The 27503-nt window shown below is 45.9% G+C and overlaps 1 protein-coding gene across 15 annotated transcripts in view; it reads left to right on the forward strand.

Moving 5' to 3' along the window:
• LOC121549955 (supervillin) overlaps window positions 1-27503 on the forward strand; it is a 123399-nt gene that overhangs the window by 83203 nt on the left and 12693 nt on the right. For 5 of the 15 annotated variants that reach the window (XM_045210529.1, XM_045210528.1, XM_041861976.2 and 2 more), the window contains exons 7-27: window positions 675-1742; window positions 2251-2448; window positions 3297-3331; window positions 4542-4606; window positions 5793-5929; window positions 6894-6980; window positions 7707-7869; window positions 9520-9699; window positions 9954-10043; window positions 12328-12904; window positions 13863-14091; window positions 17372-17504; window positions 19553-19600; window positions 20335-20418; window positions 21005-21127; window positions 22160-22334; window positions 22710-22805; window positions 23802-23888; window positions 24151-24334; window positions 24445-24617; window positions 26168-26323. In XM_045210529.1, coding sequence (XP_045066464.1) covers window positions 675-1742; window positions 2251-2448; window positions 3297-3331; window positions 4542-4606; window positions 5793-5929; window positions 6894-6980; window positions 7707-7869; window positions 9520-9699; window positions 9954-10043; window positions 12328-12904; window positions 13863-14091; window positions 17372-17504; window positions 19553-19600; window positions 20335-20418; window positions 21005-21127; window positions 22160-22334; window positions 22710-22805; window positions 23802-23888; window positions 24151-24334; window positions 24445-24617; window positions 26168-26323 — 4088 coding nt within the window. The remainder of the gene's footprint in view (window positions 1-674; window positions 1743-2250; window positions 2449-3296; window positions 3332-4541; window positions 4607-5792; window positions 5930-6893; window positions 6981-7706; window positions 7870-9519; window positions 9700-9953; window positions 10044-12327; window positions 12905-13862; window positions 14092-17371; window positions 17505-19552; window positions 19601-20334; window positions 20419-21004; window positions 21128-22159; window positions 22335-22709; window positions 22806-23801; window positions 23889-24150; window positions 24335-24444; window positions 24618-26167; window positions 26324-27503) is intronic. The other 10 variants (XM_045210518.1, XM_045210522.1, XM_045210520.1 and 7 more) reach the window with 10 other exon arrangements.

Below are 27503 nucleotides of genomic sequence, written 5' to 3' on the forward strand. Positions count from 1 at the left end.
GCAGTTAATAATAAGAAATTAAGAAATGTTCTGCGAATCCAGGCCCACGCCTGCTCAGCTGTGGAAGACTGTTGTGGAAGAGAGAAGGAAGAGGGGCTGCGGTTTTTGTTTTTGTTGGCCACCTGCCAGCCCCCCTACAGAGATTAACCTGTACAGTACTACTTTAACACTCCCAGAACCATCACCGACAAGTCTTGCAGGAAAGTGTTACTGTTAGCATTGCGTTAGCCACCACCTGACAACAGCTGCTAGCTAGCCTAGCATGTTACCAACCAACCTCCACCACCATCCAGCATGTGGTCTGACTGTGCTCTGCAGCCAATTGATTCCCTGTTTGTTTTAGTTTGGTAACTTGGTGTTCTTCGTGCATTTTTCATTAGTATCTCACTGGTCAGATGGTACTACAGTACATTCATATGACTGTTTTTCTCTGGGGATATCTGTGACTCTGACATTTTGACCGTTTTCTGTAAATAAATAAATAAATGCAGCCACAATTTAATAAGAGAGAGGAGGGGTTGAGAAGGGTAGAGGGGAAAGGGAATGTTTTATGGCTGAGGGAAGGAAAGGGATGTGTTGGGCTTTCACCATTATTTAATTATCTTTTCTCGCTGCACTCTGAGTTTCAGTACAAACTGCAGCGAGTTGTTAACCCTCTCGGTCTCTCCCTGAAGAATCCGAGTTAGGGAGAGGCTCGTCAGGGAGGAGGGAATCCGACAGAGTCCAGAGCTGGGCCACCATGTCGCTGAGGCCCCCCTGTACAGGAGACACCCCCAACCCAAGACCCAGGCCACCACCTGCCCCACAGCCTACCACCAGGCTCCAGCCTACACCACCACCAACCCTCCAGGCCCCCAGCCAGCCTACTCTCACCCCCAGCCTCAACTCACCCGTTCTGGGCTGAGTGATGACCCCAGCTATCTGTCCATGACCACTGGCCCCGGTCCCAGGGCACAGCAGCCACAACAGCCTCAGCCAGAGGAGGAAGAGGAGATGGAGGGAGAGGTGGATGAGGAGAGGGGAGCCCATAGGGAGGGTAGACAGGAGGTGAGGACTGAGGTACTACTGAAGAGCAGGAAAGCTGTGCTGCCATCAGAGATCAGACGCAGGGAGAAGAGCACAGAGGACCCGCGTGGCAGCGGCCCCAGCAGGGGCAGCAGGGGAGAGGAGGAGCAGGCTGGCTACAGCAGGGCCCGAGAAGGCCAGGGAGTGGGACACGGGAGGAAGGCTGAGCCGGAGGAGCCCAGAGGAGGTTACATGGGGGGAGGAGGGAGAACCAGGATGCGACTGGAGGAACCGGACACAGACCCTGAACCAATCAGACCTACAGGGGAACACGTGTCCCGTCTGCTGGCCGCAGATAATAGAGCAGAGGTCAGAGCCTCAGAGGAGCACCAACAACCGTGGAATGACAACGCCATTTACATCCAGAGAGGGGTGGCCCCTGCCGCCACTCACATCCAGACCAGGGGAGGAGCCATGACCACTGACGCTCCCGTCTCCTCCAGCTGCTCCACGTCCGACACTGGGGCCCCTAGAGGGTCCATCCCGAAGACCCAAGGGCCAGGGCGGGTCAGAGAGGCAGCAGTCCTGCAACAATGGGCTAGTGAGGATGGGATCAGTAATGGAGACCAGAGCCCACCAGAGACCAGGGATGCTCGTGTCTCTGTGGCCAAGCTTCGCCACTCCTACCTGGAGAGTGCTACGACTGCTACTGCCCCAGTCATCAGGAAACCGAAGCTGTAGGTGGTTCTGTTCTGTAGTACAGTGCTGCTCTACAATGCATTCTGCTAGGAGCTGCTGCTGGCTTCTATCTGGAACTCACTAGCTTACCTGCACTGCCTAGCTAACACCAACCTCCTCCTGACTGAAATAATCAGTGTGATTATTCTGACCAGGGTTTCTGCTACTGACGCATAGTAGAAAACACTCATCCAATCACTAACGCTAGCAGTAGAGCATTTCGCGGCGGTTGGTTGACTGTTGCTTTCTCTTGGGCTGAGTGCTTGGACTACCTGATGGACAGTATGGTGTGTGTGTGTGTGTGTGTGTGTGTGTGTGTGTAACACAACGTAGTCGCAAATCTTTGCATGATTATGGCTTCCACTGCTCCTCCAATGTAAAAATCAGGGGTTGGGATTTTGTGTGGAAAAGAAACGGAAAGCACGCCATCTTTTCCTTTCTTTCGTTCCCTCACCCTGCTATTTTTCTATTTCCTTTCTTCATCACCCCTTCTCCCTCTCTGCGAAGGGAGGAAGAGGTAGACTGGGTGTACCCGGGGGGTACGGGGGTCCCCTGGAGAGGGCAGCAAGACAGTACGGATGTCCCGTGGAGGGGGGACAGGGGGCGCAGGCCCAGACTCTACATCTCACCTGGAGAGGGTAGAAAGACCTCGGAGAGATTTAGGACCCAGCCCATCACCTCCGCTGAGAGACAGCTGTCTGATAGGTACAGTGTGTGTACTGTGTTTTAATGCATGGCAAACACAGAATTAGTCCTCCTCGCTTCCCATGGGTAAAGACTAGAGAGAGTGGCTAGTTGTCGGCTGTGAAGGAACACACTTCACAGGCTCATCCAGAAACCTATGCATTCTCTCTCAGGCAGCATGTACTGTAGGCTGTGTGTGGGTGTTTTCATGCATGGCGAATAAAGTCACACCAGAACCGGGTTTGGGAAATCCTGATTTCAACCGGAAGCCAGTGGAGTGTGCGGCGGCTCTGAGCTCTTCAGCCGGGCTGCAGAGCGAGACAGGCGATTAGAACCCAAAGGTCTGCCGCCTGCATGCTGAGTGTATCCTGCCAGTGGACATTTCATGTGACCAGCGTTCGCCCCGGGGGAATGAATTGCTCCTTTTGTTTACTGTTTAAGTTCCAGCAGTCCTCTCTCTCAGCAGACGTATGTCTGTAATGCTGTCTAATGCCTTAGACTGGACAACTCTCTCTGTTAGAATCTGATTTCTGTGTATGTGTCCCAAATGGCACCCTGTTCCCTATATAGTGCACAACTTTTGACCAGAGCCCTATGGTAGTGCATTATATAGGGAATAGGGTGCCATTTGGGACTCTGTCTGTGTAATTTCCGAACACCACCTACCCCATCACATTACCCCTGTTGCTGGAAAAACCTACTGCTGTCTTTTTGCTCTGTCTCTCCACTGCCTCTCTGGTAGCTGTTCTCACAGTAGCAGTTGTTTACCATCGATTCCTTACCACTTGATGATGTATTAATGTGAGTCCTGGTGTATTTCACTGATTCAGTACTTGTTTTTCCTTTCCTTCTTGCCTTTTCTCCTGAAGGTCTTGTTTGGGCCCAGATCTACCCAGCACTGAAGGTAAGTTCCTTTTGAACTTCGTTGGTAAAAGATAAAAGGACTTTTGTAGCTCAGATCTGAAAAGTAAAAGTGCATGCCATCGAATAAAGTTAATATGTTTACGTTCCGCAGGTCTGTAAATATTTGAAAAATATTCCCTTTAATGAGAACAGCTTAATGACGCAAGGCTCATCATTACACTTCTGGTTTATAAAGGAGAAAATAAAAACATTTAAACTCGTTTTATAGAGTCATTATTGGTGTTCACAGTAGCATAACATGGCTACGGTTTTACTGAGCAGAGTACTATTCATCCATCTGGTTCCTATAAACACACACACACACACACACACACACACACACACACACACACAGTTTAATACCCACCCACCCTCAGTCTGTCTGCAGTGTAGCGCGGCATCAGTCAAAGGGGATGCTTTCAAGGTGATGTCATAATGTCCTGCAGTGTTTCTCAAATGGCACCCTATATAGTTTACTACTTTCAGACTAGAACTCTGGTGAAAAGTATCACACTACATAGGGAATAGTGTGCCGTTTGGGACGTAGACCCACACTCTCCCCGTACCCCTCTCAGATCACACCTGTATGTCTGTCTCTGCTGCTCTGTCTCCCAAACACACTGCAGTCACTTGCATCACGTGGAGGTTTAGCTTGTCTTTGTTTTATACACATTACAGATGGTGATGATCATGATGATTATAAACCTTTGGCCTGTAGTACTTTACAGCACAAGCTGTGAGATCTAACTCAATTTGCAGGCATTGGACTGGTATTTAAAGTCACTGTTTTGTTAATGATTCAAGCAAGCTGTTTTATTATGGGATCTGGGCTCTATTTGAGACACTTGGAGAGAATTTTATTTTTGCTCTCTCGGTTCCTCCCCTCTGTCTGTCTCTCTGTCTGTCTCTGTCTCGTGTTTCTCTGTCTGTCTCGTGTTTCTCTGTCTCTCTCTGTGTCTCTCTCTGTGTTTCTCTGTCTCTCTCTGTGTCTCTCTGTGTCTCTCTCCGTGTCTCTCTCTGTTTCTCTGTCTCTGTGTTTCTCTGTCTCTCTCTCTCTCTCTCTCTCTCTGTCTCTCTCTCTGTGTCTCTCTCTCTCTCTCTCTCTCTCTGTGTTTCTCTCTCTCTCTGTTTCTCTCTCTCTCTGTCTGTCTCTGCGTCTGTCTCTCTCTCTCTCTCTCTCTGTCTGTCTGCCTGTCTCTCTCGCTCTCTAGCGGATGAAGAGAAGTTGGATGAGCGGGCCAAGCTGAGTGTTGCAGCCAAGCGGTCTCTCTTCAGGGTACGAAAGAACACAATGTTGCTTTGATGTTTTCTCTCACCTGTGTTTACGTTGCTTCAGGGTAGCAAGGCGTGGACATGGCCTTTTTAGACACACTCACACACACACACAGCATTCCTCCTCTGTGACTCAGTTACTCCACACATTGCTGTGAGCGGAGCAGCTGACTCTGAGCTTGATTTAGGCCTGACACGGACCGACAGAGAGAAATATGCTACTAATCAACTACATAAGCATTGAAACTGTCTACTTTTCCATACAGAGTCTTCTTTTGGCCAACTTGCATGTGGAATATACTGTCAAGAAGTGCATAGCTGTCCAAGTCATAGTAATAACACAGAGACCGCATACATTTTAACTGAAGTCATAGTTTGCTCAAGCAGAGCGGGTCAAGCCTTGCCTGGTCCAAGATCTATTTGTGCTCTTGCCAACTCCACTGCTGTCATTGGCATGACAATTCCACAACGAGTTGGCAAGAGAGCACACTGGCACAAGAGGGGAATAGGCGAAGTGAGAGGGCTGACCCGCCCCAAAAATGTGTTCACAAAAATAAAGCGTACAGCAGTGGAAGTGGGTGTTTTTTGTATGGAGGTTAATGAGAGAATTTTGAGTTTGGTCAACATAAAATTGAATTGCTAATTTGCTATGTGAGGCCTATTTAATCAAAAAAGTTTTGTAATGCTTAGGTTGTAAGAATGTACTGATATAAGTGGACGCGGTGACATACCTCCTGCTTCCTGCCTTCTGCCTTTGCACACCTTGATTTCCATTGTTAGAATGGAGACTTTAGTATCTTGTCAGTATATAGAGCGTCTTTTCAGGCACTCGGGCTAGGTCAAGCACAGTGATCATGTGCTTTCTTTTCAGTCTCATGCTAACATCTTGGGCTACATCATGATTAACTCTTTCCTCGTATTTTAAGACAAAGTCCACCTTCACTCTCTATGCAAATGCATCATTGTTAAGATTTACAAAATTAAACCTTGCAACAACCATTTCTTATACTCTTTTGATTAAGAACTTGGGCAACTCCAGAGGCGCTGGTTAACTGAACACATTTCTTTAGTCTATGGATTGGAATTATATTGGAATACATTTTTATCTATTGGAGTCCCTTAACTGAGAGTTTGAGCTTTGCCTTGAAAATATGACAGATGACTTTGGTCTCCTTGCATGGCCTCCGCAGGAGTTGGAGAGGAACACTGACGGGGGCGCCCCCAAACCCCAGTCCCGGAACGCGGCCATCGAGAGGCGACTGAGACGCATCCAGGACCGCTCCCGTACCCAGCCAGTCACCACTGAGGAGGTGGTCATCGCTGCCACGTAAGTCCCAACTACGCCTGCCTCTCCCTCCATCTCTTTTATTTCTTCATCCTTCCATTCCTCCGTCTCTCTCTCCCCTCTCTCTCAGCTGCCTGTATGGTGGGAGAGCTGGAGGGATGGAGAGGATTGTGGGCTAGTCGGTTGTTTTAAATCTCTACCCATGAACTGTAAAATGTCAAAGGACCTCAACCTTTGATATCAACACGTTAGGAAACGGACTTAATAGCTATGAATTACCCGTCAAACCGAAACCTCGAACCTAAGCCCTTTTCTAGGAAGTCTCACTCCTCTGTGTTCTGAGAGGTGACACTGTTGGCTCTCTGAGTCACAGTTAATGTGATTCAGGTGCTATGTTAATTGTGACATACTGTATTTTCCCATATATTGTTCTCACATTCCTAACCCTTTAGAAGAGGTGGGTATTTGATATGCCTCCTTTGAGTCCCAAATGGCACCCTTTTCCCGGCACAGTGCACTACTTTTGATCAGAGCCATATGGGCCCTGGTCAAAACAAAAGTAGTGCACTATATAGTGAATAGGGTGCTATTTGGGACTCAACTGTTTTGTTGATCGAAAGCCACAGTCAGTGTTTTGATTGAGAACATGATATGTGATTTGCCTGCTGGTTGCAATCAGTTGGTTAAGGCTGTTACCTTTCTACCTTACGTCATGTTGGCTGACAAGTCACAGGGTTTGACTCGCTCTCCAAGGGCTTGCCACTGATACATAGAAAATATTAACTATACAATATACTCACTATACTCATTCCTATTGTGACGTCTACCATCTTCATTTAAAGGGGAATTCCATTCGAAAGTCGAATAATTACATTATTTTCATGTTTTCCTTGCCCATTTAAAGAATGATCTGGATTTTTTTCTTCTCTGTCCTCTATCTTCCTGTTGTCACCTGTGTCCCTGTGTGGCTTTCTCTGTCCCCTCTGTCTGTACTCTCTCTGTAAAGTGTCCCGGCTCAAACTGTGTCTGTCGACACGGCCCTAGCACGCATCCCTAGCCACACACTAGTCAGCTGCACTGTGACACCGTACAGGTACACGCACGTCAGCACACGCGTGTGCATGGTGTTTTGAGGTTAGGGGTCATCCTGACCTGGCCCAGGCACTAACCTTACTAGCTTGGTCCCAGGTCCCAGATCTGTTTGCGCTATCAAATGGTCAGAGTTGGTAAGACTGCACAAACAGATCTGGGGCCAGGCTACAACTTAACAGCAGCTACGCTGGTTGAATGCATGTTTGGTTTTTAACACTGGCTCTGTCAGTCACTATGATAATAAATGTTGTTGTTGTTGTTGGAAGCGGACTAGCATTTGGTCCAAACAGAGTCTGCATCTGTGTTTGAATATATTAAACTGTCGTGTGGAAATCATTACTATAAATCTGTTCTCACCAGGTCAGGAGTAGTCTTTGGATGTGTTGCGCCCCCTTGTGTATTTTGAGGGAACGACCTGCATGTTTAATCTGTTGCATACATTTCTCCATTTTCTCTTTTCTCAACACTTTATGATCTGACACGGGTTGTCAAATTCATGGTATCCAAGATCTCTTACAACCTCTCAAAAGATGGAGCACAGAAATTGTGCTTTGTCAATCAGACAATACAATGATACTCTATTAGTCTACACTGTGGGCTATGCACTGGACTGTACACCCTGTCTGTCTCTGTGTGTAGCATGGCTCTGGCCTGCATGTATTGGCCTGCCTTCATGTTTTTCTCTCCCCCCCCCCATCTCCCCCTCTGTGGGTGTTCCTCCTCCCAGCCTGCAGGCGTCCTCACAGCGAAGCGCTGCGGCCAAGGAGCAGGCCAGGGAGGCACGACGGGTCCAGGATGCCCTGGAGGTCCAGAGGGAGGGGCAGCGCACCACCGCCAAGCTCCTCCAGACCTCCTCCTCTCTCCCCGAGGAGTCCCAGGCCCATCACCATGTATGTATTGAAACGTCCTCTCACTGTCAACTGCATTTATTTTCAGCAAACTTAACGTGTAAATATTTGTATGAACATAAGATTCAACAACTGAGACATAAACTGAACAAGTTCCACAGACATGTAACAGAAATTGAATAATGTGTCCCTGAACAAAGGGGGAGTCAAAATCAAAGTAACAGTCAGTATCTGGTGTGGCCACCAGCTGCATTAAGTACTGCAGTGCATCTCCTCATGGACTGCACCCGATTTGCCAGTTCTTGCTGTGAGATGTTACCCCACTCTTCCACCAAGGCACCTGCAAGTTCCCGGACATTCCTGGGGGGAATGGCCCTAGCCCTCACCCTCTGATCCAACAGGTCCCAGACGTGCTCAATGGGATTGAGATCTTGGCTCTTCGCTGGCCATGGCAGAACACTGACATTCCTGTCTTGCAGGAAATCACGCACAGAACGAGCAGTATGGCTGGTGGCATTGTCATGCTGGAGGGTCATGTCAGGATGAGCCTGCAGGAAGGGTACCACATGAGGGAGGAGGGTGTCTTCCCTGTAACGCACAGCGTTGATTGCCTGCAATGACGACAAGCTTAGTCCGATTATGCTGTGACACACCGCCCCAGACCATGACAGACCCTGCACCTCCAAATCGATCCCGCTCCAGAGTACAGGCCTCGGTGTAAACGCGAATCCGACCATCACCCCTGGTGAGACAAAACCGCAACTCGTCAGTGAAGAGCACTTTTTGCCAGTCCTGTCTGGTCCAGCGACGGTGGGTTTGTGCCCATAGGCGACTTTGTTGCCGGTGATGTCTGGAGAGGACCTGCCTTACAGCAGGCCTACAAGCCCTCAGTCCAGCCTCTCTCAGCCTATTGCGGACAGTTTGAGCACTGATGGAGGGATTGTGCGTTCCTGGTGTAACTCTGGCAGTTGTTGTTGCCATCCTGTACCTGTCCCGCAGGTGTGATGTTCGGATATACCGATCCTGTGCAGGTGTTGTTACACGTGGTCTGCCACTGCGAGGATGATCAGCTGTCCGTCCTGTCTCCCTGTAGCGCTGTCTTAGGCGTCTCACAGTACGGACATTGCAATTTATTGCCCTGGCCACACCTGCAGTCCTCATGCCTCCTTGCAGCATGCCTAAGGCATGTTCACGCAGATGAGCAGGGACCCTGGGCATCTTTCTTTTGGTGTTTTTCAGAGTCAGTAGAAAGGCCTCTTTTTAGTGTCCTAAGTTTTCATAACTGTGACCTTAATTGCCTACCGTCTGTAAGCTGTTAGTGTCTTAATGACTGTTCCACAGGTGCATGTTCATTAATTGTTTATTGTTCATTGAACAAGCATGGGAAACCGTGTTTAAACCCTTTACAATGAAGATCTGTGAAGTTATTTGGATTTTTACAAATTATATTTGAAAGACAGGGTCCTGAAAAAGGGAAGTTTCTTTTTTTTGCTGAGTTTTTATATTGTTTTTATACATTTATTATCAGTAAGCCTTATCGTGCATGCCGGCCAAAACAAGAGGACCACAATGAAAATAAGTTGTTTTTTTCCAAACGTTTATTTTGTGTGTTATCCTCAATGATTTTAAATGTGTTGTATCAATATGTGTGGTTGAATTGTTTTTTAATTGTAAAATGAATCAAAAACCCAGCAGGTCCAGGGGGACGCAGAGCCGGATCTGTCCACGCTCAGCCTGGCAGAGAAGATGGCTCTGTTCAACAGGCTGGCCCAGCCTGCTACCAGGGTGACCCGGACCAGGCCTGATACCAGGGGGCGCAGGGCCAACGCCCGCTACCAGACCCAGCCCATAACCCTGGGAGACATGGAGCAGGTAGTAACAGAGATGTATTTATTTACAGTAAATGGTGCAGGTAGGAGGGGATCTAGCTGTATCTGTGTGACGTGATCGTTGCTGTAAGCATTTACTAAGATGGTTGTTCCTCATCTCGTTCTAACATTGATTCAACCCTCTTATCCCACTTTCAATATAACCCATTGTTTGTGTGGTAACCTGTTTAATACCGTTTCATAGAAATGACACACCTTTTTCCTAAGTGTGTGAGACTGTATGTATCTGTGGTACAGGACCCGTCAGACACAGACCCTTGTGATGAACAGGAGCTGTGTGATGAGGGCCCAGTAGAAGTCCCTCAGGGCCAGTGTGACATCGCACATGTAAGGCTCTAACACGGCACAGCGACCATTTTGGCTCGCCAGTGTCCCCGCATTTACCAGTAACTGGTGCTACGCTTGGCTCTCGGCAACACTTCAGCATTGTCCATGTGCTTCTTGTCGTCGATTGTTGAACAATTACAGAACATGCAATAGCATTAACTGTGCGAGCAGCAAGCTTCCCATTTGTTTATCATGAGGCCGTTTCATGTGGTTCTTGAAACCACTGCACTCAGAACTGGTGCGTTGACCCAAATTAGAACATCAGATTCATTAGAGAAACGTCTTACTCTTGTTTCAATGAATACAATGGCATAAAATAACTTAGCAAAAAAAAATGGTGTTGATGCTCTTCTGATTAATCTGGCTGGGGCTGCTTCATATGAAAGTGAAGTACAGTGTCAAGCATGCATGCCCTAGCAGCTTTTGAAGAAAGACTGATTCAATACGCTCGTGTGGCTTCTGCTGCTAGTTCCTCATTGGCCTGTGATGAAGAGAGTGTTATGTGATGTGCGAACGAAGGCTGGGCATGGCTTAGTCTCAAAAGGGACCATATTCCCAATATTTCACTGAGCTGCTCTTTGGCATGAAAGAACCCTCTGTGGCAGAGGAGAGGAAAGGAGGAGAGGAGAACAAAGGGCTGATCCCTGGTTCATTCTCTGAATGGAGGGATGGACTGAATGCAGTTATTTGTCAGCCAGGGTTCATCTCCCACCAGTCACTGTGGTAAACAAGGTTGTTGTGACTGAAAGAGCGGGACGAATGAATGGACTTGTTGGACTGGTTAGTAAGCCATATATTATAGTGTTGAAACACAATAACTCTTAAAGATCCAGTGCAGTCAAAAACATGGTTTTCCTTGGTTTTAAATATATTTCCACACTATGCGGTTGGAATAATAGTGTTAAATTGTGAAAGTGATCATGTGTAAGAGCTGTTTCAAAAGACCACCTGAAACTTCAGCTTGTTTTGGTGGGATGGAGTTTTGGTCTGCCTAATGACATCACCGCGTGGTAAATTAGTTAATAGACCAATAAGAAAGACTTCCAAACCTCTCTGCCAATAACTGCTCGTTTTCAGTTTTCCCCTCCCTAATCAGACAGTCCTAGCAAAATTCTTGCTTGAGAAATTGCTCTTGCTAAGAAGCTGTTTTCAATCAACATGTTAAAAAAAAAAAAAAACACATTAAGGTACTTAGTTGTTACCCAGAAATGATTTGATATTGAGATAAAAGCGGCTGCCATTGGACCTTTTTAACATTGTTCACTCCTTAATGGTGTCAAGGTATGAGTACAGCTTGTTCAGACAGAGCATTGAGATCTGACTACTTTCCTCTCCAAAACAAACTCATCTCTTAAATGTACAGTGTTATAATCTGAGCAGATTACCTCAAAGGAAATATGTAATTATGTCCAGTTTTTATGACCATCGTAAAAGTGATTTAATGAATCTGTCCTTTGACTTAAAAGATGAGGAATGTCCTTGAACTTGATGCTGTCCACTGAATAATCATAATATCACTAATGTGTAGGACATCTTCAGACCATAACAGGATGTGGAAATGATGTAAGATGAGACTGTTCATAAAAGGGAATGACTTGAGGTGTTAGCTTTATTGAAAAACATCAGATTTTTTTATTGTATTATAATCTTATTGTTTTTGTCAGTTGAAGAGTGACATTTCTGGGTCAATGCTAAATTAATGGATGATTGCATCAGTATCTCCTCTGCCTTGAAAAGTCTGATTCAGTTTAATTCTTGAAGTATGATTCTGTGAATAGAGTGAGACTGGGTGGCTGAACCCATCCTGCCCTTCAGAATGTTGGCTGCATCTGGGGTCCTGTTCATTAGTGCAGACTGTAGCAAAAGGTTTTGCAACCGAAAACAAATGGTTCTTAGGTCCCTCCCCGTTTCGGTCAGCTTCTGTTTGGTGCCCAGTGAATATGACCCTGGACTCGCTGTGCTTTGTGGTTGTCAGGGGGGTGGGGTGGGTTGCCATGACTGGTCGGGCATGGCTTTGTGATGTGGGCTGTGATTGGCTAGCTAGACTGCAGTTCTTTTGAACCACACGGGCAGGAAGTGCAATGAGTCACTGTGATTACTCAGCATGATTATCTAGAGTTCCATTGTCTGTCTGGTAGCCCTGCTGCCTCTGTTACCGGGCGGACGAGCGCCTCTGCTGAGGGAACTTCTGTCCTCTCCAGCTGACCTTGTTTTTTTCTCTTTCTCCCTGCCTCTCTTTGTCCTCGCTCTCTCGCGCTCTCTCTCTCGCTCTCTCTCCACACAGATCCAAGCCGGGACCAGGTTCGACCAGCTCTCCTCGTCAGCGCTCAGACCTGGGGCCACGGTCTCCACAGACCACGCAGGGGACATCCACCTGGCCGGGGGAAGCCCCGCCGAGGCCGCTCTCGCTGCACCCAACCCTGGGTACTACGAGAGGTCCATCCCCCGGCACACCAGTCCTCCCACCCAGATCACAGAACCCTCCAGTGCAGTCTGGAAGTCTGTGCCCGGTCCCCACCACCAGGCCTCTCTGGATCTCCAGAGCCACCAGGCTGACACGACCACAGTCCTCCCCCAAGGAGAGGAGAGCGGTCTGGGAGGAGGGAAGAGGAAGCTGCCCTCTCCAGAGGAAGTTGTCCGACAGGCCCCCCTGCCCCAGCCTCCGGCCTGTTCTGGGGGGACAGAGTGGGAGGAGGTGCAGCGTGTAGCCAGGAGAGGTGAGGGTGTGGAGCTCCAGCACTCGTTGATGCGATCAGAGAGCCAGGACCAGAGACCGCACCAGGAGCAGAGGGGCTATCTAAGACAGTTATCACAAGAACTCCAGGACACAGACAGACACAGGTCAAAGGTCATCAGCACTGGTAAGATAAGCCTCCAGGGGAACAAGCCTGACCGTATGAAGGAGGGATGTCGCACTTGAAATTCGTATAAATTCTCTCTCGCTCTCCCTCATATGAGTGATAATCGCTTGGTGTGAGGGGGAGAGAAAGAGTCTTATGAATTCATTTCCCATTCCGATCATCCGACAGATCACGTTAGCTCAATAAAATGTCTGTCTTGGTGCACCCACTTCTATGGCTCCTGTTGTATAGTAAATCCATGTACACTACTCAAATGACAACATCAACACAGCCAATACTACCACGTTTCACATATCCGTTGGCTTTATCTCTCATTAAAAAAAAAAACATTTCCTGTTGTCTGTGAATTATGTTCACACACACTGGCTGTGGTTTCCCTTCGAGCTTTCCCTTATTTGACTGTGGGTAGACGCTAGCTAGCGCCGCCCTATTTGTCTCATCAGTCTGTATCAGCGTTTTACTTGTCCCCCAGCGTGCTAGGGCACGGACCAGTCAGAAGAAATATGTCAACACAGACAGACTGAGGGAGAGAGAGAAGGGCTGTAGTATCCAGAGCGGCCAGTGGCCTGATACACAGAGAGATAAGTTGCTAGACGCAGATAGGCAGGCGGAGAGGCATAGAGAGAGACTGGGAGAGGAGGGCTAGTAGTGTCCAGGGGGCCACAGAGGGAGAACTAGCTAAAGAGATGGAGGAACACGTGTGATTAGTGGACTGTGTTACGTTGTGGCTTCTGTAGAGGGAGGTTCTCTGTTACTGTTCACACAACTAGAGAAGGAACTAGGCAGAGGCTTTTAACACTGTTAGTGGCCGCTTCTCATCAGCTGTTTCGAGCTTCTCGATAAGTGAGTTTGGGTTTGGTATGTGTGTGCGTTCACGTGAACATGATTGTGCTAGGAGCTCACCTAACGCCTTTGTGTGTGTGTGTGTGTGTGTGTGTGTGTGTGTGTGTGTGAGCAGGGCTGCCGGAGCCCAGTGTGTCATCGCCAAGTGCAGCAGTAGCAGCAGGGCTGCTAAGGAGTGCATCTCTCGCTCCACACACACTGCTGCCTCAGGAGCTGGGCGGAGTGGGCACACACACGGACCACAGCAGTGATCTGGGACACACGCTCAGCCTGGTCCAGTCGGAGCAGGAGGACATGGAGCTCTCAGAAGCCATGTCAGCTAGACAGATGTCCATCAAAGACAGGTGAGTCCCTCTTCTCTCTCATCAAAGAAACCCTGGGTTGATCAAGCAAAGCCTCTAGGCAGTTGTCGTCTCTGTACAGCTTGTTTGGGTCATTCTTATTGGGAAGGCAACTTTGGTCATTCTTTGTATACGCGTGTGTGTGAGCGCATATGACATTTTGTCTTCGTTCTCTGAATCATTGTCTGAACGGGCTGTCGTTTTTGTGAATGCTGTGTTTGTCTGTCAGAGGACAGCAACAGCCACATGCATTTTTTGAATTGTTGACTCATGTTGGATATTGACACTGACTCGGTCAGTATGTTTACGCTTGTCGACTTGTATCGGCTTTTGATCTGAGGTGGTCAAAATTATAAGACTGTTTGTTTTAATGTTATATTAGTATGTTCTGGAGAGAGGATGAGAGACTCACCTTGACTCTCATTGTGGAATGTAGGTTACAAAGAAGATGGAAGGAAAGCGAGGGAGAGGGAGCGTTGGGTTCATTTGATGTGAGTTCAAGGAATTTATTTTGGGCGTTAGGTTGGCTGGTTGGTTGGTGCGGAGCACCCCAGGAGGAAGACGGCAATGAAGGTCGACGAAAGAGAGCGAGAGAAAGAGGGAGAGAGAAAGAAAGATGCTCTAACTAACCCCATTCCTCTTGTCTCTGAGAGGGAGAAAATGAGGTTGTGTCCTGTTGCTGCTGCTGCAAATGAACCTGCTATAGCCACAGTAGCTAGCCACCTCTATGGAGTGATATTATTAGTGCCAGCAGAAATTGAGTTTGAATTGGATTAGAATTTAGCACTACTGTCATCTCTTATCCTCATCAACAAGATTCGGTCTCCATGAAATGTACTGTCATCTCTAGAACTAGGCCCATCTCTATGCAATATGAGGCATTTCCATTAACTGCAGTTTTTCAGAAAAGCATTTGCAAAGTGTATCTAGATGGCTAGTCTCTTTATGAACTACTGTAGCTGTCAATTGTAGTCGGTGTCAGTGTTTTGCCATGCTCTGGAGCAATTGAGGAACAACTGTGGATATATGAATTTAAATCTAATTTAGGGAATTGGAATGTTTCCAATACAAAAGTATTACAGACCAGTGGTTTCACACATCCAATCAAATAATTACATAAGCTTGTTTGTCAGTTTGCCCATGTCAACAAGCTGGCCATTGAGTGGCTGCAGTTATTAACCCACCAGGCTATGATTGGATTTTAAATTGATTGATGACATAATGGAATAACGTGGTTCCAACGAACTCCAAAACTCGTCCATTCAGAACTATCTGCAAAGTTGAGTGTGCGTCCACTTGAGTCATCCATGAAATGCATGAAGGATCTATCATTGGTGTCACATCACGTCACAAATTCTTTAGCGGGTTGTGGAACCTCTTGCCTCAACAAGGTCTCTGTGTGTGCCCAGCGACTTGCTTTGTCGGCACTTCTTCTCAGCTACAGCTGCAGATGTCTCTCTGTGCCACCATCCATTTCTACAGTCGTCATTCTCTGACCCGTCCCCCAAAACAGGACGTACACTCATGGGGGACACAGAGCAGTGTTTGTGAAAGGAGCAGAGGGCACCAGTACCCCAGGCTTTAGGACCACTATGCCCTGTCTCCTACTAGGAATGCGTCCCCTTTATAGTGTACACATTTTTACCGGAGTCTCCTAGAAAGCGTTCTCTACCCTCGAGGTTACATATAGTCTGAAGCTGGAGATAAAGTGTTCTTCAGTCTTAGTCTCTGAGGGACTGACAATGAGTACGGTTACATGCACACAATAATACTATTTATTGTGGATAGTCTGATTTTAATATAGTAATTTGATTAAAACATTTACATGCTTTGCAAGAAGAAAGATTTCCCTAATAATCCTGTTTACATGGACACATCTGAAATCAGGCTACCTGATGGCACTGATAAATGCAGAAAATCGTCAATCCAAAATAAACATTCCATTACAGTAAACATATTATTTTTGGGAAGCATATTTGATTCTGAGTTCGGACATATAAAGTTTGTATGTAAAACTACTTCTAAGACGCATACATTCAGTTGTTTCCGAACTCCCTTCATTCGCGCTAAAGAGGGAGGCTCGCTGGGCTGGTGCTAGCACAGATCAAATACACTGCTGGAACTCCGATTTAAGGTCTTTATATGTCCTAGTAATTTGAGAGAGTACTCAGAAAACCAGGTGTTTTAATCAGCGTAGGCTTACTTCGATTTTGACCTTACACCGATTAAGATAAACAGAGTAAGGTGTTTACATGACTATTGCGTAATCTGCCTACTGTCATAATCAGTTTAATATCTAATTATTACTGTGCATGTAAACGTACTCACTGTGACTATGATCTGGATTTATCTGTGACTCAATTTACAGTAAAATATATACTGTATCTGTCTTGTCTGTACCAATTTAGTATATTTCGAATTTACAGTATGTGCCTGTTTTGTTGCTTGATTGATTTAGCTGAAACAGTATTTCTACCTCTGAAGTCTGTTTAATTCCTCCATTCAGGTACATGCTAGCCATTGCCAATGGTACATTCTACTATTTTGATGGCCATAATGAGAACATCATCTTCAGTATACTTCAGCTCTTCCTCTGGTAGAGATTTGAAGTGAAGCTAAATCAAACATTGGCAGCGGACTCGCAACTCTTGTTTCAGCATGACTGACAGTTGTAAGTGTTGTTTAGTCAAACTGTGCTTTAGGTGTCACCATCAGTGTGTTTTAGCTATAGTCCAGATCCCTGACTGAGGCTGACAGTGTGCCTGCAGTGTGACCTGCTCTAGCCTGCTCTGGTTAGCCTCAGTTCCACTCTGTGACTGCACACAATTTTACCAGAGCTTTATGGGCCCAAACATGGAGTTGGCGCATCCACGCTCTCTGATTGGCTCCTAAATTCTAAATAATGGACCTAGTTTATAGAGTGACTGGCTTGGTCTAGGCTAAGGAGATGTTCTGTGTTCTAAGTGTATGACTAAGCAGAGACCATAGGGGCATCTATGGCTGACTAGAACTATCATCTATCATCTTTCATAAAATAATAATAATAATACATAATAAATATCCATCTCTCCATGAGGTAGAGTTCAATCAGCTCTCACACAGCGTGTTGTCATTGATCCAATTGACCTTTACTGGACAGCTGGGTCAAAGAATACACTACATGCTGTATAACGTGTATTTTGTGTGTTGTACAACCATGGCCCCCGGGCAGAACCAAGACTGACATCTATCGTGCTCGCTCGCTCTCTCGCTCGCTCTCTCTCTCGCACTCTCTCGCTCTCAGGCTGGCCCTATTGAAGAAGAGTGGCGAGGAGGACTGGCGGAACAGGATTAATAAGAAGCAGGACGTGGTGAAGGTGGCCGTGTCAGAATGCCACGCTCAGCTATGGGAGGTGGAGCAGAGCTTCAAGAAGAAGGTAACCTGACTCACTACTGTATATACTGTCCTTTATTCACACATCCAGTCATACAACTATACCCCTACTATAGACTCTACATAAACACATGCTTAGGTTTTTGGCTGATGCAATAAAAACAGTCAAACAAGCTGTATTTCAGGCATCATTTTGGGGAAATCACACCCCATAATTTGCTGCCCTCTTTTCTAATCAAGTGAATCCGAAAGGGAAAATTGTAAGAACGCTTGCCTAAATTAATTAATCCTATGTGCAGAGGTTGGTGCTTCATCCCCTTATCTCCTTTAAGACACCTTTCACTTGTATCAGTGAACATAAATAAAGTGAAATGATTGGTTGAATATGAACTGGTTGTAAATGGCTATTAAGACACAGCTGTGGGTATCTCTAAACAGAGGGGTTGTCATCTATTGTGTGTCTGTCCTTTCTTTATAGTCTCTCATTTCGGATTCACTTATAAAGCTACTTATGATGCTTATAAGCTTCTTGAGGCAATTCATTGTACCAGAACTGCTTTGCATATCTTAAACTGCATTTACACTCAAATATGATAGTCATTGCTGATTACTTAGATGTATTTTGGAAAGGTATAGTATATGTAGTACTGTATTGATACCGTATTACCGTATTGTGTTAACCTACGTTGTCTAAGTTGCTAGCTCACAATGTGTGTATTCTGAAGACATTGTATGGTTGTTTCCAAGTAAATGTAATACTTAGAAGACCAGATTATATATGTAAGGTTGGCATAGTTTCCCTAAATCAGGTATTCTGTCCAAGAGAACTTCCTGCGCAATATCAGGAAATGACACGACAGACGTGGTTTCTGGTTTTGCACATTTATTTGGCAAACATGAGGCTATGAGTCGAATTCTATTATTTGAAACTTAATTTGTCTACTGTTTTCTTTCAAACCTGCATGTGTATCTTGTCTTTAGCCTACTATAACCAATACATGTTCTATATAACTTATCCTATTCTGTCTATTTGTCTTTCCTTATGTTTGCATGTCTTTTTTCAACTAAAATAAACTTTATTTCAATCGCTGCATGCGCACTGTAGTTTTGTTATATTGTGTAAGTGTTTTTAAAGGCTGGGGTTGATGATTTTCCACATACCTCTCTTTTTAGGACTATTCACAACCTCACCTATCCCATTTCCTTCATGTTTTGACTCCCCAATCCTTGTTTTTTCAGCTTTGTCCATTTTTTTACATACACAAGTTTTTATTGACTATAACTGAATTAAAATATTTCCTGGTTTTCCACATGCGATGAAACTAGGCCAGAAAAAATGCACACTGCTCTTGTCAAATCATTATGCCCTTAAAGGATACATATATGAAACCAAAAGGAGGCTTTTAAGGACTGTGTCCATATTCATAAAGCATCTCAAAGTAGAAGTGTTGATGTAGGATCTGACCCTAGATCGACACTCTTACTCCAAGAGGCTTTATGAATACAGACCCTGATATTTTACATCTGTAGATTAAACTAAGAACACTGAAGAAACTAAATGTATAAAGTTAAGATCAAATCATAAAAGTGAAACGAGTAATGAATCAACTAAAACAGGCCAGGCTTAGGGCTTCAAAGGAAATCAAGAGGAAGGATGGATGTTTTTGTTTCCTCTTTTTTCAATTCTTTTTTTTTCAATCAAGACCACTTTTCTGAGATCAAAGGAGATGTACTGTAGCCTACAACACAGTAGGAATTAGATAGATTAGGAAAAACAACCCCTTTATGAGATTAGAATCTACGATGTCATTGTCCATGGTTATTAAGAGTTTGAACTACACCGAGTCACTGCTTAAAATTCTAAGAGTAAAGCTACAAAAGCAGGGACTGAAAGTGAAAAAATTGTTGATCCTAAAAACTTTGTTTGAATGACACCTGCTAGAATATAGTTTGCATTTCAAATTCCAAATATCAATGAAGGTTTAGAGGGTGAGGGAGAGAGTGGTTGATGTTTTGGGTCAGCCATGCGGATGACAACCTAGTCTATAGACAAGAACACTTGTCCTTTTTCTCCCTGCTGTGTTTCTTTAGGAGGAAGGGATGATGATCGATGAGTTGGCTGTGTCTGATCAGCTCTGGGTAAGACCAGTGTGTTAGTGGGGAACCTAACACACACCCTGGGGTGTTATACACACTACTAGTAGTGCTTTATGGGTGAAGGATTGCAACATTCCGGTAACTTCTCAAAGTTCCCAGTTTTTACAGAAATCCGATTGGAGGATTCCTGGATTTCCTGCTTATTCCCACCTGATTCCAGGAATCTTCCAACTGGGATTCCTTGAAGACCTGGGAATTTTGGGAAAGTTACCCTATCAGTTTTTTATTTTTTATTACCATGGTGATGGTGTGTTGACATGTGGTGTGAGTTACCTGCTTTAATTCAGTCCTGCTGCTCATCAGATGTCATGCTGTAGCTTCAAGTCTCAAGGCTGTCTCATCGTGTGTGAAGTGGTGATTTCATGGGGTGCACTCACTAACTGTAAGTCGCTCTGGATAAGAGCGTCTGCTAAATGACTAAAATGTTAAATGTGATGCTGAAACCAATTCACCAGCTCGTATTCCCTGTCCATACAGCCGTTTAACCCAGACGTATAAACTGCGTGACATTGAATGTGTTGGATGAAGGTGTGCGCGCAGGCTATGACAGCAATCCCCATTTACAAATCACTGTCAAAGTACAGATCTGTAAAACATAAGGTTGGAGGTATCACTGTTTTTCCATCTACTGTTTTATTCCCCTCTGTCATTGATTATCTCCTTTCTGTGGGTCTGTCTGTTTGACCTGTTTGTCTGTCTTCCGTGGCCCTCAATAGGAGCCTGTCTTTTCCACTGCTTTCTCTCCTCCTCCTGATCTCCCTGACGGTGATCTAAGTCAGTGTGTCGATCAGTACAGCCAGGTGAGACCATGCATCCAGTGTGATGGCCTGCATGCTGTAGCCTGCTTGCACAGCCAACCTAGTTGCCTGCTGGGCTAAGCTGTTAAAGCCTCTATGCTTTATGCAGTTAGTGTTATTGAGTAATAACGCGCTTATTCCCATGTATCTGTACCAAAGATCATGATGCATCTGTAGGCTTGGGTATACAGTATCTTTCCATGGTAAGCTCATCTACCTTATGAAGGCAAATTCACTATATCCACTGTATACTCTCCCCAAAAATGCCTAAGCCTGTTTTCTGCTCGAACTCTCGTGTTAAATCCGTTACCCTGCAGTTCTAGGACTCTCGAGTTGTTCTTACTCCTAGAGTGCTAGCCATGCGTCTGGAGGCTTTGTAATGATGTTGATGCTACATCGCTTTGACGCTTTATGGTGATGGCGAGATGAAATGTCACACCTTTTGGCTAGGCTTCTGGCTAGCTCTCTCTCTTAGGCTTCATCCTCTCCTCTCTGTCCTCCACTCTTTCCTCTCATTTCACCCCCTCTTCTTTCCTTCCTCCGTTCTTCCTTTCCTCCCCCCATCACCCATCTTCCCGGTCATGTGAAGGCTACCAGCCCCCCCACGTCCAGCATCTTCAGCCCCCCCACGTCCAGCATCTTCAACCCCCCCACGTCCACAGTGGCCAGTCCCTCTATGGCTAGGGATGAGAGGCACCCCTGGAGACGGAAGGTGACACATTCACCCACTCCAGTAATCAAGTCCCACACTCCAATAGTCAACAGTCACAGGCTGCGTCCCAAATGGCAACCCTATTCCCTACATAGTGCACCACTTTTGACCAGAGTGAGGGGCCCTGGTCAAAAGTAGTGTACTATGTAGGGAATAGGGTGCCATTTGTGACGCGCGCACACACACTCACAGATAGACCTGCGGTCATACGCAAAGGGCTACTGTGCACAGTCACACATACAGTAGGTCTAGTGTATGGACATATACTGAACTTGGATGTTGGCTGCAGAATATTTGTTTCTAGGGGACCCCTGTTTTAGGATGTCTGTGTGTGTGTACTTATGTAAATTAACTTTTTGTGGATGTTAGTATTTGTGCGGTTGAAAAACATAATTATAACAGGTGAAAGTGTGTGTGTGTGTGCTCGACATGCCTGTGACGCTTTGTGTTGTGACGATCATGACGTCTTCCAACTCCCATGTTCTGCTTCTGTTGAGATTTGGTTCTCCTACAATAGATGAACTGTAAATTAGTATTGTGCATTCATGCCATCCACTCCCATCCACTCGATCTACATTCTCTCACTTCACTTCTCTGTCAAACCAGTCCATTCATATGGTTGTGAAGGCGTTTTTCTAAAGGGTAGTCTGTGGATATGCTGGAGTAGAGATGAGGCGTTTTGTTTTTGTGAAGGTCTGTGAGTATGCCGGCCACTTTCTGAGCCAAGGTGGTTGTTTTGATGTTGTTCAGTGGTGTGCTACATTTAGTCAATGGAGATTATTAGTTAGAAATCTCTGTGGAGTTGTGGTGTAGTACTATCTTTCAAAGTTCTGAACATTTCACCTCACTGAATGGCACCCTATTCCTTATATAGTGCACTACTTTAGACCAGGGTCCATCAAAAGTAGTGCACAATAAATAGGGGGCCATTTGGGACACGGCCAATGTTTCACATCACTGAATACACCCCGCGTCCCCCTAACCTCGTGTGTGTGTGTGTGTGTGTGTGTGTGTGTGTGTGTGTTGTCCTAGCAGAGGATGGGAGGAGCAGAGGAGACTACGCAGACCCAGAGCCGGCGTATAGAGATGTCTATCCAGGAGAGGAAGCAGCTGATCGTGGCCCGAGAGGAGGCCTGGAAGTCCAAGGGCCTCGGGGCTGCCAACGACTCCACGCAGTTCACCGTGGCCGCACGCATGGTCAAGAAAGGTCAGTGGTCATCTAATGCTTTATGGTACACACGCAAAAACACATGCGTGTATACACACGCATACGATCACGCGCGCACACACCCAATACACATCCACAGAGCTAGGGTTTGTGAAGTCACAGTGTGTATTTCACTCAGGCAGTTGTAAAACACATTTCACTGCATCTATCCGGTATATATGTCAAAATACTTGGTCAGAAAAATATATAATGGGCCTCCTATTATCCAATTAGCAGTATGACCTACATTAGGTTCGGTACTCGTCAGACAGACAGACGTATTTCCTGTCCCCAGTCATGCCCTCACTTACTTGAAGTCTCGTCTGTTGTTTCATGTTGTGGAACATCCAATTATATTGTCTGTGTCTGTTTCAGGTCTGGCTTCTCCTTCAGCTCTCATCAACAGCCCTGTCATGTCTCTGCTCTCCAAACCCAAGAACACCACTCCTGCCATCTCCAAGCCTCTGGAAGGTCAGTAGCTCAATTTGGCTGGGTGCACTTGTTCACTTGCCCTGATTGATTTAAAAGCATTGGATTGGTGTAGATAGATTGCTTACCATGTTTATTTCACCAGTCCAAAGCTTTTAAACCCTTGAGGGGGATTGAACGAGTTCACATTTCAGTGAGAAGGGGAAAAATCTTAATTCGGCAAGAAACTCTCTCTCATTTCTCTGCCATGTCTCTCTTCGTCGTGTGAGGCCTCACCTTATTAATTTACTAGGCCCTAATCATGACATGGATGGTCTATGAGTCACCTTGTTGTTTGGGGTAAACGGTTGGGACTGGGTTATGTTGGGTAGACGAATGTGACTGGGTTGTGTCCTTAACTGTCATTAGACCACATGGTGACCCGATGTAAACACCATGAAATAAATCCCTAGAAGTCTTGTTTATTCCATCCGTGTTATTGAAAAGTCATTAGCACCCAACTCAACTTTATCTCACTTAGGACTAACCTACAGAACATAGTTATTTTTCTGATGTTGACAGTTGGTTATAATCAGAAGTCTTTGTTTTCATTTTATGAGAAATGGAGGAAATATTATTTTGCAGTTGTGCTGCTTTTGTTGTATGCGTTGTATATCTTCTAAACAGCACGTGTAATCACTATAGTGACAGTAATTATTGGTGTGACTGTGATCATTGTAATTCTATCTGGCAACCAATGTCTAATAGAATGTAAACCCTGGGGTAGTGTTTGGTTGTCCTCACTAACTGAAAAGCATTTATGCATGAGAGCATTAAATGTCATCTTCATTGCAATCAACACACACTATTCGAGGTTGACTGGTGCATGTGATTGACATTTTCTATGGATGCATCTCTTCAAAATTAATTTAAATGCATGCTCTGGTCAAAAGTAGTGCACTATATAGGGAATAGGGTGCCATATGGGATGCTGACTAAGTGTAGATGTCTGTCTCTCCATTCAGAGAGTAACTCCTGTACTATTATGTTGCTTTGCAGAGATTGAGGCAAAACCGGACATGAACCTGGAGTCAGACAGGAAGTTGGATAAGCTGGAGTCTTTCCTGGGCAGGTTGAACAGTAAAGGTCAGTGTCTTGTTCTTGTATACTGTCTCTGTCAGTCCCAATGTGCTCCCCTCCCCCTTGACCCTAACCCTGTGATGTTTGCCGATCTGTAGTGTGGAAGCAATATGGTGGAAGCTCCACCTCTACACTGCTGATACCTGTTCAGACCCTTCAGATCTGCAAACATTAAAGAGTTAGGGCCAAGGGGGAGAGGAGCGAATTGGGACCGACTGTGTCTCTTTTGAGGCCTTAGATAACCCGTCTTCCATGTTGTCCCTGTCAGTGGGCGGCCTGCAGGAGTCTACCATCATGGTGACGGAGAAGACGGTCAAAGAGGTCATGAACTTGGATGATGAGATGTTCGATAAGTTCTACAGCCACGTGGCCGAGATTCCCCTGAACATGAACAGTATGGTGGACATCAACGATGACTTTGACGACATCTTCGGTGGTACACAGATGCCCAAGTAAGCTCACACACGCACTCACGGTGCAGAGGTCAGGGGTGAGTCAACAATGTAAAATCCCAGCACCTGCTTCCTGTTGACTGCTGACCGCTCACCTTTCCCCTCCCTAGGCTGATCTCAGCCATGGTGCAGCACAAGCGGTCCGTGCGTCCGGTGCGCAACGTCCAGTCGTCCAGGAACCCTCTGAAGATGCTGGCGGCCAGAGACGACATCAGACACGAGTACACTGAGCAGAGACTCAACATCGGCCTGCTGGAGAGCAAACGGATGAAGGAAGAGAAGAGTGAGTTAACACCACAACCCTTAGCCTAGTTCATGCTGGTGGTTCTGGATTGAGAGCATGGTTAGAGAGGTTCAGCTGTCTATGAAGATGAGAAAAAGAAGCCTGGCATTTCAGTTGTAAATGCAGAGGTGGTTTGTGTACTTTGTAGTGCTATAGGAGGCTGTTCTACAGAATGTGTGACTGACACTCAGATTATCACAACAGCACTATGGGAAAGTGTTCTCCTGTACGTCCCATGACAGCCAACTCTACAGAGCACACTTTCAATGTTATATACAAAACTCCTCCCTAAACTACAGTAACTGAACTGACTCAAATCAGGCCTTGTAGTTATGTTCTATAAATAGGTTCAAAACAATGAATCCTGGGATAGCAGACGGCAAAGCTGTGAAAGGGACCTACATTTAAACGCATTGACTGCGTCCCAAATGGCACCCTATTCCCTACGTAGTGCACTACTTTTGACCAGGGCCCATAGACATTTGGTACGCAGCTTTGCCTCAGTTTCCTGGTATTGTGCAAAGCAATCCTCAAAAGTTCACTGTTGTTTTTCTACCATTGTGAGTTGGGTAATGTGCAGCGGGCTGTATCAGGGATAAAAACGTAACTAAATCTACAAACTGAAAGGCGCGTTACTCACAACTTCCTCGTCTCTCTTAGGAGTGTAATAAAAACACTCAATGAGACCGGGGGCCCTGAAAGGTTCTGGGGTTTGTTCTAATAACATTAGGAACACTCTTGTATTTCAGGCTCGAGAGTATCTTGTTGCCTTTAATCTCATTACATTTTAGTATGTATATAGTCTTCAACTGTATGGTATGTGTACAGTATCGATCTCTGTGTGTAATCTACAGCATGTTTGTAATGAGTCTACTGTGTATGATGCATCTATAGATCTCCTACTCTGTCTCTGTGTTCCAGTGAATAAGAATGCTGGTTTCTCAGAGGTGGCTCTGTGTGTGTGTGTGTGTGTGTGTGTGTGTGTGTGTTATACACTGTGTACAAAACATTAGGAACACCTTCCTAATATTGAGTTGCACCCACTTTTGACCTCAGAACATCCTCAATTTGTCGGGGCATGGGCTCTACAAGGAGTCTGAAGCATTCCTCAGGGATGCTGGCCCATGTTGACTCCAATGCTTCCCACAGTTGGCTGTATGTCCTTTGGGTGGTGGACCATTCTTGATACACAGGGGAAACTGTTGAGCGTGGTAAAACCCAGCAGCGTTGCAGTTGTTGACACTCAAACCGGTGCGCCTGGCACCTACTACCATACCCGTTCAAAGCCACTTCAATATTTTGTTTTGCCCGTTCACCCTCTGAATGGCACACATACATGTCTCAATTGTCTCAAGGCTTAGAAATCATTATTTAACCTGTCTCTTCCCCTTCATCTACACGGATTGAAGTGGTTTTAACCGGTGACATCAATAAGGGATCATAGCTTTCACCTGGATTCACCTGGTCAGGCTTTGTCATGGAAAGAGCTGTTCAGTGTATATCTACTGTGTATAACTCCTCTAACCTATGGGTCCATCTCTGTGTTCCAGTGAATAAGAACAGTGGATTCTCAGAAGTGGCTCTGGCTGGGCTGGCCAGTAAAGAGAATTTCAGCAGCGTTAACCTGCGGAGCGTCAACATCTCCGAACAGATGTCCAACAACAGCGCCGTGCCCTACAAGAAACTCATGCTCATGCAGGTCAAAGGTGAGACAGACAGATGACCTCTCATGACCTCTCGGCTCACTAAAGGTCAACTCTGGGATCAGTCATGATAAGAGATAAGATGCTTTGTCTTCACAAAGAAGGAAGGCAGTGTGTTCTTGCACCGTCCTGTCACATTGAGGATAAAAATATCTCATGCTGTGTCTCAAATGGCTCCCTATTCACAATGTAGTGCACTACTTTTGACTAGTGCACTATGTAGGAAATAGGGTGCCATTTGGGACGCAGAATCAGTCCTCGGCAAAGTCATTGGCCTAGATAAGACTGTCTTCCATGAATCGAGTGTGGCGCAGTGGTCTAAGGCACTGCATCGCAGTGCTAGCTGTGCCACTAGAGATCCTGGTTTGAATCCAGGCTCTGTCGTTGCCGGCCGCGGCCGGGAGACCCATGGGGCGGCGCACAATTGGCCCAGCGTCGTCAAGGGTAGGGGAGGGAATGGCCGGCAGGGATGTAGCTCAGTTGGTAGAGCATGGCGTTTGCAACGCCAGGGTTGTGGGTTCGATTCCCACGGGGGGCCAGTATGAAAAATTATGTATGCACTAACTGTAAGTCGCTCTGGATAAGAGCGTCTGCTAAATGACAAAAAAAAACAAAAAAAACACACAAAAAAATCGAGCATGCTAAGGCTAACCATCCAGAACAGTAAGCAGCAAAACGTTGTGGGCACCCCAAATGGCATCCTATTTCCTATATTGTGCACTACTTTTCACCAGAGCCCTATGGGCCCTGGTTAAAAGTAGTCCATTATGTAGGGAATTGGGTGCCATTTGGAATGCTTCCATTGTCTGACTGCTGCACGCTAATCGTCTAAATTAGCTCATTGTTTTGTTCTGGCAGTCTTTTAGTCTAGGGAAGGAAGAAACTGTTGTGTACGTTGTGCCTATTTGCTGCTTATTGCATAGGGGTCAGCCGTATCTGTCACAGCAGTAACCCATTTCCTAGAGCTGCCGAGGTCCACAGAGAAAAATAGCCTAATTGGCGTTTTTACACAAAGCCACGACGGATGCTCTTCCAGGGTGTCCTTTCCTTTCTAGGGGATATTTTTAAAATAGACAGTTTGTTGTGGTTATTTTGGTTCCTTTAGGCCTCCACACCACTTCCATGCAGCTCTGGCGCTTAATCATGTTACCCAGGTCACCTCTCTCTACCCTGGGCAAACCCC

This window comes from Coregonus clupeaformis, chromosome 34, assembly GCF_020615455.1.
Source record: "Coregonus clupeaformis isolate EN_2021a chromosome 34, ASM2061545v1, whole genome shotgun sequence".
Lineage (NCBI taxonomy): Eukaryota > Metazoa > Chordata > Actinopteri > Salmoniformes > Salmonidae > Coregonus > Coregonus clupeaformis.